Source organism: Caretta caretta, chromosome 6, assembly GCF_965140235.1.
Source record: "Caretta caretta isolate rCarCar2 chromosome 6, rCarCar1.hap1, whole genome shotgun sequence".
Classification (NCBI taxonomy): Eukaryota; Metazoa; Chordata; order Testudines; family Cheloniidae; genus Caretta; species Caretta caretta.
Window position 1 is genome coordinate 29,142,011 of NC_134211.1, and position 12,196 is coordinate 29,154,206.

At 43.7% G+C, this 12,196-nt stretch overlaps 1 protein-coding gene across 2 annotated transcripts; it reads right to left on the reverse strand.

Annotated features, from left to right (window-relative positions):
- Nucleotides 1–1,453: 1,453 nt before the first annotated feature.
- On the reverse strand, nt 1,454–8,862 carry C6H11orf58 (chromosome 6 C11orf58 homolog). Of its 2 annotated transcripts, none has more exons than XM_048853304.2 (5): nt 8,658–8,862; nt 7,498–7,578; nt 6,061–6,121; nt 3,808–3,917; nt 1,454–1,910 (listed from the first exon to the last, which is right to left on the reverse strand). In XM_048853304.2, the coding sequence occupies exons 1-5, from the start codon at nt 8,715–8,717 to the stop codon at nt 1,698–1,700; spliced, it is 525 nt and encodes a 174-aa protein (XP_048709261.1). In that variant the 5' UTR covers nt 8,718–8,862; the 3' UTR covers nt 1,454–1,697. The 2 variants fall into 2 exon arrangements, with proteins under 2 accessions (XP_048709261.1, XP_048709260.1); XM_048853303.2 differs by having other exon boundaries at nt 7,498–7,581.
- Nucleotides 8,863–12,196: the final 3,334 nt, after the last annotated feature.

Consider the following 12,196-nt stretch of genomic DNA (forward strand, 5'->3'; position numbering starts at 1 on the left):
ATTAGCAAACAGTATGGAAATAATCACTGCAACAGATTATCAGTAAATTAGAAACACAGCTTTACCAGATTCAGAAAAAAGTTGTAAGTTTCATCAAGAGCCTTGGGTAAGCTTTTTCTTTCAGACACGGGTGCAGATAAAGTTCTGCTCTCCCATAAAGAAATGCATTCAGAATGTGTGCAATGTGTTATTCCTTTTGTGATCCTCAGATTAATTCTGATGACCAATTTTCAAACAGATGCCATTACAATAATAGTTGAGCAAATGCATATAATATGGAAGTTTGATCTTTCGTACACCAAAAATATATAAATTTGCAGAAGATAGGGGCTTGTTTAGTCCTTACTATGTCTTAGCACTTCTGTTTTTCTTTGTGCAGACTAGAGGATTTGGTGCAAGGAAAGTAAGAGGTAGCATGCCTTTCACAGGTAATTGTGACCAACTCTCTTCACCTCAGTTTGATCGGTGGCACTCAAGTTGTGGGGACTGTATACTACAACTTTCTCTGCACATCCCTTTAGTTTGCATCCCCATCTTTAAAAAAAGTGTCATTAAATTGAGGCACCTGTCATTTTCCATAGCAAAGTATCTTTTCCTTTCAAACGAACTCATTTCCTGGTTGTTCTTTATCTCCTGCAAATCTCACTTTTGTAGAGAGAAATTATTAAAACTAGTATGTTAATACGAGAACAAACTCCCTCCCCAAGCACTGCTTTTACCTAGCTCTCATGCAGACTGCAACTCAAGCAGTTTAAGGATCAAAGTCCTTCATTTCAAAAGGGAAATCTACACCCAAGAACTTATCCCTCTTGTACTATAGCTGTCAAAAACAGGCCTAGAGAAGTAACTCAGAGTACATCTACACAGGGATGAAAAACCTGTGGCATAGCCATGGCTAGCCTACGCCAGCTGACCTGAGCTCCAGGGGCTCTGGCTGCAGGGTTAAAAATTGCTGTGGCAACATGTGCACTCAGACCCTCCTCCCTCACAGGCTACCAGAGCTCAGGCTCCAGCCCAAGCCCTGCAAGCCCAAGTCAGCTGACCTTGGCTACCAAAAGGTTTTTTTAATCCCTGTGTAGCTGTACCCTAAAGGCCCTCTTCTGCATCCTGATATGGTGTGGGGGCCCCCGAACACTGATGGAATGCCACAGACATCAGTAGGACTCTGCAGGGGAACAGGGATTTGTAATCACAACCTCATTACAGAATCAGGACCTAAATGAATAAACCTGTTCTCTGGCAATTATGTCAGACTAACTGCTGGTATTACCAGACAGAACCAAGATTTGAAGTTGTATTACACTGCAGAATACTGATGTCATTGCTACAGTATCAGAATCAATGTAGCATCAGGCAACTCTAATGAAACCTTATTTCAAAAACAAAAACATCCAAGCCAAAAGGACGCCAATAAAAGAAAGTAGTGTCAGAGGTTTGACAACTACAATGGAAGGAGAGTGGGAATTAAATTTATTTTCATCCAATGCATCTGTTTATACTTTACCCCCCAAAAAATTACACTCATGCCCATAAAAATGTCATCCATGGCATCTGAAAGCAAGCACTATTTTTTTTCATCTAAAAGAAGGGTTTTTTTAAAATCATAATACAAAAATCTGTGCTGTAAGCAGTCCTCCACTTTGCACTAACAAAAAGACTTAATGTACTTTAAATACAAAGACTTATTAGACCTGAAGTTATGAACCGCTGGATTTAACAAACATCATTTTATAATTGCTTTTCACATCTTTCTTGCTTTCTGGATCATCAGCTTCACTGTCTTTTTCAGCAGATTGCAGTTCTTCCGCAGATTCCTCTCGCTCTGACTCAGAGTCACTTTCAGAGTCCTCTGGACTTTCAGGTTCAGGAGAGTATCTGTTCACATCATCTTGTCCTTCAGCCTCCTCCAGCTAGAATAAAAGTCAGATTACAAAAGGAAGCTAAATCATTCCCCCAAGCAACCTCTCATTTTGCCATTTAACATACAAGTTCAATGAGTTTTCACTAGTTGCTACATTGTTCCTTTTGTGTTAGTGGTTGCAGATAGGACAGGGGATTAAATAACAGAAGTACCAGATAAAACCCACTCAGTTTTTAATATAGAGAGGATTAGTCTGTCAGATACTGGAATGACTGATTGTCAACTTCCTTGACACCTGAATTACAGTGGTAAATGGTACTAAACTTCTAGGATCCCTTGACATTACTAATGCAGTAACTGGACCCTCTCCATTTTGTTTGCTAACATTTAAACAGCAAAGGAAGTAAGTTTTTAAACAATAATGCTTTATGCCGGGAAGGATTTTTTAGCAGGAATTTGTGTGCATACAATAATGCAGCTACTTTGTGGTTGACCTCTAGCCTCATATTACTCAACATGAAGGAACCAACAAGAGAACTTGGAAACACTATCCAATGCAATTGACCATGCAAGGTTTTTACTGCTTCGTTACTACTTTAGCTTTGGTAGGAGTTCAAAGAGTCATGCTTGATGCAAGAGAATTGCTGCCATACTGTAGCCAACTTTAATGTGAGCCACATTATTTTTATGTGAGGGTCATCAGGAACTCATGTGCAAGACTGCAATGCTTTGTAAACCTGATACTTTTTGCAAATACAGCACATAGTACCATGGAAAAAATTCTCAATGCACAATCTGATAAGGATGGGCCAATGCAGGTATAGCTTCTATTTACCCAAATATGCCTTTAAGGGAAAACGTGCATGTATGTTTGGAATAGTAAGCGTTTGCTAGTGTGGTTCTTTAACTCAAGTCCAGCAACCTCAGAAAGTTTTCTACAATCATCAGTATTAGCTCTGACCAAGAGTAAACATTCACTGATATTTCAACCTCATGCTCAAATATCTTTTTTCTAGGCTTCATTTAAAGAGGTATAGTTTCATAACTACCAATTTTATTTTGTCTTCCTTTACTTTTCTGCCTCCTCCGGACACTGGTGGTCCTATCCTTCCCTCCCTTGAGACTGCCTCATAACTACATGACTGAGGAGATATAGGATCATTTGAAGATTTCATCTATGTCCAATAGTAATTTCCTACCGCTTCCAGATTTCTATCTCCCTACCCCTTCTTACACATTAGAACTACACAACATAATTATAACTGGAGCATGCAGTCACAGAACCTCAGGTTCTGATTGCACCTCTTTGAGCTAAAGCAGTTTAATCTAGGTCAGTACATGAAGAGGAAGCATCCCCCAGCCTTTCCTAGGGAATCTCAAGAAATGGGGCTATCAACTGGGAGTGTATTTCTCTATCTGAGTTAGTGCTGAATGGATGCCCCAAGCTTGTCTTAAGGCATTGTGCTACTCATGTGGGTACTGGTTTTTGGAAGATGTGAAAAGCCTTAACCATTGTAGTCATTAAAGATTCCACAGCAGGTGAGAGTCCCATAATTATTTTGGTTAATGTTCTGTCTACTTAAATTCCCCTTGCAGTCAACTGAATAAAATATTTTTCACTTCCTATGCTAAATCTCCTATGGGTAGAGCTGCTATGTGCTGTCAATCACCTGCTATATTACATCTCTCAGGAGCTTAACATAATCTAGCTACTGTAGAGCATGAATGTTTTCATGTGTTCAAGAATTCTCACTGGTACCTCTGTGTCCAAGCACAGGAAGCTCTTGGCTCCCGCAGATTTGTCCTTGGTAAACTTGTAGGGGCACTGGGATAGAGTAAGTTTGACTTGTTTAAAAAAAAAAAGTGGCCATGCGATGTTTGTCATTCATTTTCTTTGCCCACTGGAGCAAGCCTGTCTGCATCAATAAGAGTAAGTAAACTACTACCTCACTGAAACCAAGTCCACAGTGTCGTCGATTTCTTCCGGACATAGTGCTGTCCATGCTTTGCTGGAACTGAGACTCTAGGTCTTCATTCATTTTCTTGTCTTCTTCCCCTGCATGTCCAGTGTACTTGGTTATGGTTCAGTCAAATTAACAAAAACATCTGATTACACAAAATTACCAGATCTTTAGGATTAAACACTGTATCAAAAGATTTAACACAATTTATTGGGTTGACTATTTATTGCATAGTGAATACACCATCACCCTTGTAAAGTTGCAAGTAAAATACTCTTACATTGTAATAAAGGTGGAATGATTATCAAGTTCACCACAGGCTCAATATTGTACTGTGGGTAGTACTATAAACAGGGTTTACTAGAATGTAATACTACCTTCTAAAATCAACCACTTGTCTACACTAAAACAGTTCATTTTTAACATTACCCCATCCTCCCACTATTACCATTTTTCATAGCAAGATGAAAATGTTATATTGGAGCAGGAGCTTCAAGACATTCATTTGTGCAGCAAGCAGTCTCTACACTGGCAAATCAAGGCACTGCAAACCAATGGTTAAAATTAAGTAGCACACACACAGCAGTAAGTCAGAAGTTCACTCCTGGACTTAATTTGCTACATTTTAGATGAACTACCTGTGTCTTGGGCCACTTCATCTCACACATAAAACAGAAGCTGCTTAGCTTTCTTTTCACCAGCCATGGGAAGCAATTTGAAAATTAGCTCTTTTTTATGTCTATTAAATAGATGCTTTCACTTATGCTATCCTGCTGCTTATTTCAATAAGTTATTACAATTTATTTCAATAAGGTATGTCTATCTAGGTATAGCCTACAGTATGGGTATATGGGTATATTATATCTAGGTATATCATGTCTATCTAGGTATAGCCTACATTCTGAAAATGTTTAAGAACCCTTGGCCTAGTTTACTGTGGGAGAGAAACCAGGGACTTCTAGTTCTACTCCCATCTGCCACCGACTTCCTCCCTTGTAAAATGAGAGATAATTACTTATCCTTGCTGTGAGAATTAGTGTTTGTACAGTACTTTGAAGGTAACTATATACATTATTATTAAAGGAGAAAAAGACTGCCGACTGTGGGAAACAGGAGGATAGCAGACAAAGAAGATTACTTTACACAGGAACAGAGGAAGTTGGCTGCTTTGGTCTTTTAGCAAGGAGCAGAGCTCTTGTCAAAACCTAATCACAACTGCCTGCTAGTGATCAATAATAACTCTTTCAGATATCGATCCCAAAGTACTTCACAAAGGACGTAAGTTTCATCACTGACTTGCCCAAGGTCACCAAACAGGCCAGTGACAGAACCAGCAATAGAACTCTAGTTTCTCACATCCCAGTCCAGTGCTTTTTCCACTAGACCACATGGCCTACCTAGATCAGCTAAGAAGTTGTTACTACCAAGACAAACTGGAGAAAATGCAGAGGAGTCTGGTAGTTCCTATTCTATACAGCTAAGAGAGGTTTTAACAAAGCTCTTATTCCATACTTTGTCCAATTTCAAACTTTATTTCTTATGATAAGGTCAGAGATATCTTGGCTTCTGATAGTTAATCATCAGAATCTATGGGAAAAACACACCACCTTGCAGAGTCATCTACTGATTAGAAATAAGTTATAGTTTTGCATGTTTTAAGTCCATGGTAATTCATCTCAAGGTTTGCTCAGTTTACAAGAAAAAAAAATCTTTCTAGGACTATCAGGACTACATAATCAACAGGGACTCTGAAAAAAAATCAGAGCACAGGTCTAATTTATACACAACATCCTCCATCAAAGGTCATCAGCTGGTAGTGTAACTGGTGATGATGCATGAAACATAATACAGTGCAGCCTACCAGTTTGCAGCTATACTCACTGTGCTGATGCAGCAATATGATTGTTTTGCTTCTATGCCAAAAAAAGGAGACTGCATATGTGGGCCCCAGTTTTGCTAAGCATTTCAGCATGTGCTTAAATTTAAGCACATGCTGAAGTGCTTTGCTGAATCTGGGCGGGAGGAAGTAGGCCTACTTTTGCTGCACATGTCTTTTTCAGTCACTATACAGACTAGTAAAAGAGGGTATGAGATTATGCCAGCTCCCAGAATCTCACTTTTAGTCACAAAATTGAAAGCCCCCACTACAACAGTAGTGAAGGTACAAAGACTCAGCTCTGCCTCCCTAGATCAATGTTAGTTTACAGACTTCTAATTTGCATCAGCTATCAAACTGACCTGTTCTGAAATGAGAAGTTGATCTGTGGTCTCCGATAACAAGGCGGCCAGTGTGTTCTTTCTAAAAGAAAATGCAATTTGTGAACTCTGACAGCTCTACCTACATACTAGAATTCTTGGATAGACACACCCTACTGCTCACTATTAACAAGCTTTTTTTTTTGGGGGGGGGGGGGGGTAAGAGAACATGTATTAATGAGCTCTTTCATCTGCCAATGACTATCTGCTGACAAAGCTAGATTAATTTTTACCTTCCACTGATCATATTGGAGGAAACCCCAGGTACTCTCTCTCTACCCTTCCAACCCCCAAATCTTTTCCTCTTTAGAGTGACACTGGCAAGTAAAAAGGAAAGGATGACTACAGCCCTGCTGAAGTTGCAGCAGAAGGAGGGACAACAGATCACCTGAACCCAGAATTATAATCCACAACAAAGTTTCAAGTTACAATCCAGGTTTTACCAATTACAGTAACAACTCAGCCTTTCTTTGATTCCCCTAGAAATGACTTGGCAGCTCAGAATCCTCCCCTACACATCTTTATTTTCTGTTTTCTTTTTCCTTCTTTTCCTTCCCTTACTGGACAGAAGGCCATCTGATGGACTGAACTGGTAGCTCCGTAGGGCTGTTTGTTCTTTTCCAACGAAACACTCACACAGGATAAGCAAAGATGTGGCCAATGGGCCTTAACCCACAGCCCTGAACATGAGAGCCAGCACCATCTTCAGTTTCATTAGGAGCCTCTGTGGGAGCACAACCTGCAGTTCATGTAAATCCCTGGGTTAATCCAGGGTCATGCTACTATCCCCAATAGCACTAAATTACTCTGTTAGGGCAGAGAATGACGACTCCCCCTAGGTTAGGGAAATACAACATTAGAGAAAATTAATTAGTTTAATGGAAGGCAAATTTTAATTTTTGCCTTCAATTTAACTAGAAGCCACCACATCTAGTAATTGACACCTGTATAAAAGAAAAAAATTGCAACATTAAGCTATATTTTAGGCACATATGAAAACATTCAGGCTCCAATATTGGTCTCTCGTGATTATATATCACTGGGTACCTTCTACATTAATCACATGAAAAACAAAACTTACAATATGCAATGTCCACACATGTAAGTGGATTTAGATTTTGCCCTGTATAAGTAATTGAATTCCAAGCCATCTGATTGTGTTTGCTACTGAGTTACTCCAGGCTGGTTGCTTACATAAGTAAGATGTTTTAAAGAAAAAAACTTTGACCTTCAAGGAAGCAGTATCTTATCAATAACACTAATGCATCTTCACTTCCAAAGAAAACAGAAAACACTATGCAATCACTTTCAATGTGATCAGTGAACTGTTTTGTCATTTTAAAAATCCTTCCCTAATAGCAACCACCCTTTATTTACATGGAATGCTTGGATTTAAATAGATAATTAACAAAATCTCACCTTTCCTGCTCCCATAAGTCTCAAGAACTTTTGCTTTCTTTCTTCATTACCTAAGTCTACTGCCTCCCAGCTGCTCGATCCCTGCTGGAAGATAGAAGGTAATAAATTATTTTAAAAAACAAAAACAAATAGATCAGTTTCAACTAAAAGCTTGTTTATATTAAATAAGATATTCCAAGTTATACATAATTTGGATATTTTTCCAATGCACTATGATGCAACATTTACAGTCATGCAATTTCAATACATGACTAAGGCACATGATCATGACCTACCTCACTCATTTAATAATGTCAACTTCGAGAAGTGTTTTAAAGACATGGATTTTTTAATAAATAGGCTCTTGAGAGGAGTGAGCAGGGAAGGGAGCAGGAAGGACTTTTAATAAACTAAACTGATGCAGATGCAGCCTCAAAGGTGGTCAACAGGCACTAGAAAGAGATCTTCTTAGAACATCAACAAGCCATTGAATGAATTTTAAAAATGCAAGAACGGATTCCGACTTCTGAAGCCATTTGCTAAAAGCTAACATATCTAGCAAGAATAAATCCATGAAGAACTTGCATAGGAAGGGAGAGAGAAAACTCACCTCCAGGAAATGAAAAATAATCGTACAGTTAACTGACAAGCCACCTTTGAACTTGATCAAGATTCACGTCTATCAACTATAAAATAAAATCTTGACCACGGGGGAAGAGAGATGCGGGCCTCTCCGGGAGGCACAACAAGCGCTGAATGGTGCCAAGACCCGAGCAGCGGCTCGCAGGCCGGGCTCGCAGCGGCAACCGACCACCTCCATTACACAGCGAGCACCGGGCAGTCATGCAGCAAACGGCGTTCCCGGCCCTGAGGCACATCCCCTTTGACCCGCCTACTCCCCCCTGGCCGCTCAGGGAAGGCGGGCGGCCTTCGCAGCGGGGGAGCGAGTCTGTTCAAGCGGGACACGCGCCGGGACAGCCCAAGGGAAAGCCTCCGGTCCCTCCCCGCCACCGGGCAGCGCCAGAGCCTCGAGAGGGGGACGGAGCCTGGGCCATTGCACCGAGCGGCGACAAGCCGACCCCGCCCTGACCCTGGGGGAAGGGGATAGTCTCCCTCTCCCCTCGTCGCCCCAGGCCTCCCTGGCCCGCTCGCCTCCTCCGCCTCCTCGCCCAGCTACTTACATCGGGGGAGGCCGCTCGCTTCACGCCGTGGCGGGGCTGCGTCTCCCTGGCCGAACTCATCTTCCCTCAGGCCGCCGGGCAGGAGCTGCGGGATCGGCGCCCAGGCCGCGGCCCTCACGTCTTCCTGCGCGGCCTGGCTGGCGGCAACACAGCGGCAGCCTGGGCAGCCCCCGCGAGCAGGTCAAGATCCCGGCAGGCGCCAGGCACGCTGGGAGTTGTCGTTCCCCTCTGGTGACACGCAGCGGTGGAGGGCGGGAGAGACTTCACGTCCCAGAATCCTCTGCGGCGGGAGAAAGGGGGCCGGTACCGGCCCATGATTGGCCGAGGCGCGAAGCGTCCAGGTCCTCGCAGGTGGCGACGAAAACACTGGAGCAGCCGGGTCCTGCTGAATAACAACACGCCGAGGCTGGGAAGACCGGGGTTCGAGTCCCCGACCCGCCGGCGTAACAAAATCGCCGTTTACTTTTTACTAAACCCTTCGCCTCCTTCCCTCTCCCCCCCGCCCCAGCGGGTACAAACGGGCGCTCGTGGGGCTGCCTCCCCGCGCCCGCTGCCTCCACGAAAAGTGGTCGACAGGCAATTGGCGCAGAAGTCTGAGGCCGGGTGTTAAAGGGGAACACAGCGCCCCCTGCTGGGGACGCCTCCCCGCTGCCGCGCCTGCCCTGGTGAGCCCGGGGCGCCGCTTTTCGGATACAAAAGCCATGAGGCGCGTCTCGCCCTCTCCCTGTAAAATCGGGACATCTGGTCACCCTGTCCTAGGTGCAGGTGGGCGGAGGGCGTGGCCAGCCCCTGGGAGCCCCCCCACCCCTCAAGTAAGGGGTGAAATAACAATACCTGGCCATTTTCCAGCACTTTCCATCGGTAGGTGACAGGGCTTCACCTGAATATGTAGCGGGGGGGAGGGGCCAGATACATGGTAAAAATAGGCCCATGTTCTGTTAGGCAGGGAATGTGCATGCTAGTTTGAATTTCATTTATATTTGTGTGGAGGGTTTTTTTAATGCAATTTTCACCTGAGGCTTCAGTGGCCTGTTGTGGCAAGCGGTTATATCTGTACAGACCTAGTGCAATAGGACCTGAGCTCTGACTGGGGCTCCTGAGTGCAGCGGTAAATGAGAACATGCCTATCCACCCAAGAAAAGGCAACACCAGAAAAAAACAAAGAAACAAAATAAACAATTCATCACCATACGAGGCTGCATTACTACATTTCTGCCATTATATGGTGCTGTGGAAGCCTATAAATCTACAACCTGTGCAGGCCCACTCCCATAATTCCAAGAAAGTACCTTTCATGAGGGCCAAGCAAGGCAATTTTCTCATGAGACTCAGATTCAGAAGACCTAGGACCTTAGGGAAACATTTACCTAAAGTAAGCGAGTGCATTTGTCACTGGTGTATGTGACTTCTTTCTTTTTTTCTATTTCATTTGGGGTGCCACAATTTTGCTAAGTATCATACACAGAGTGTAATAGTCATGCTTGTAAGCTGTTTGGGGTGGGGACTACATTTTGTTCTGTGTTTGTACAGTGCCTTGCACGATGATGTCCTGCTTCAGAATTAAGGTTTGTGTGCACCATAGTAATACATAGTAAATAACAATGCTTGTGGATCTCCCTCACACATAAACACACATATTCCCTCAGCTTGCTAAGAGCTCATACACCAATCATTGTTTCAGGGACTGAGCAGCATTTTCCTAACAATTACCCCTCTCAAGTGCACTGTGGTGACGTATGAAACAGACAGGCTTTTTTCTGCCTCCTCTCTGATTGCTCCCTGCCCCAGCCCTTTCTGGCTTCCAGGCTATGTTTCTCACTCAAACCAAGTTAGTATCTTTTCTCCTCCTACAGGTTCTCCTACTCACACCCAGTAACCTATCCCTGGGTCCTATTTCCCTACTATAGCAACTCCTTCAAGGTTCACTCTGTTAACTCCCTCAGATTCCCTCTCATGCAACAACCATACCTTCTCCCCCATCTCCTGGTTCCATCAGTTATTGCTGCATTGTATCTGGAGCCCCAAAGCCCTCTGATTACCACTCCTAAAGAGTACAGGGAATAAGAGCCTGACTTCCCTCACACCTGTTGCTACTGCTCAGGAGCCTTAGGAGGTAAATTAGTGACATGTCACTCATGGAGGTGAAAATATCTTGGGTCACCAGAACTGGATGGTATTCATCTAAGTAGTTCTCCCTTTGGTTTCTCTTTTTCCTGGAAGCAGAGGTTCCTCTTTTCTGGGATTGTCTTAATCTAGAGGAACTGCCTTGATAAATTTTAATGAAACTGAAATTTTCCCTCAGACTCAGTAAATCTAGACAGATAAATGCACATCCATCTCTGTGGCTCCTACATTAATACTAACAAAAAGAAAAGGAGTACTTGTGGCACCTTAGAGACTAACAAATTTATTTGAGCATAACCTTTCGTGAGCTACAGCTCACTTCATGCATGCATCCTATGAAGTGAGCTGTAGCTCACGAAAGCTTATACTCAGATAAATTTGTTAGTCTCTAAGGGTATGTCTACACTACGGAATAAGGTCGAATTTATAGAAGTCGTTTTTTTAGAAATCGGTTTTATATATTCGAGTGTGTGTCCCCACAGAAAATGCTCAAAGTGCATTAAGTGCATTAACTCGGCGGAGTGCTTCCACAGTACCGAGGGAAGCATCGACTTCCGGAGTGTTGCACTGTGGGTAGCTATCCCACAGTTCCCGCAGTCTCCATTGCCCATTGGAATTGAGATCCCAATGCCTGATGGGGCTAAAACATTGTCGCGGGTGGTTCTGGGTACATATCGTAAGGTCCCCGTTCCCTCCCTCCCTCCGTGAAAGCAAGGGCAGACAATCGTTTCGCGCCTTTTTTCCTGAGTTACCTGTGCAGACGCCATACCATGGCAAGCATGGAGCCCGCTCAGGTAACCGTCACCCTATGTCTTCTGGGTGCTGGCAGATGTGGTACTGCATTGCTACACAGTAGCAGCAACCCATTGCCTTCTGGCAGCAAACGGTGCAATATGACTGGTAGTCATCATTGTCATGTCCGAGGTGCTCCTGGCCACGTCGGCCAGGAGCGCCTGGGCAGACATGGGCGCAGGGACTAAATTTGGAGTGACTTGACCAGGTCATTCTCTTTAGTCCTGCAGTCAGTCCTATTGAACCGTCTTATGGTGAGCAGGCAGGCGATACGGATTGCTAGCAGTCGTACTGTACCATCTTCTGCCGGGCAGGCAAGAGATGAGGATGGCTAGCAGTCGTATTGCACCATCTTCTGCCGAGCAGCCATGAGATGTGGATGGCATGCAGTCCTTCTGCACCGTCTGCTGCCAGCCAAAGATGTAAAAGATAGATGGAGTGAATCAAAACAAGAAATAGACCAGATTTGTTTTGTACTCATTTGCTTCCCCCCCTTCCCCCATCTAGGGGACTCATTCCTCTAGGTCACACTGCAGTCACTCACAGAGAAGGTGCAGCGAGGTAAATCTAGCCATGTATCAATCAGAGGCCAGGCTAACCTCCTTGTTCCAATAAGAACAATA

Excerpts from the sequence above, each read along its gene's own strand:
- C6H11orf58 (XM_048853303.2), bottom strand. The coding sequence starts at position 8,717 with ATGAGTTCGGCCAGGGAGACGCAGCCCCGCCACGGCGTGAAGCGAGCG. Across the intron at positions 7,582-8,657 it reads AGCGAGCGGCCTCCCCCGAT|CAGGGATCGAGCAGCTGGGA; the intron begins GTAAGTAGCTGG and ends TCTATCTTCCAG. Across the intron at positions 1,911-3,807 it reads GTGGACTTGGTTTCAGTGAG|CTGGAGGAGGCTGAAGGACA; the intron begins GTAGTAGTTTAC and ends CTTTTATTCTAG.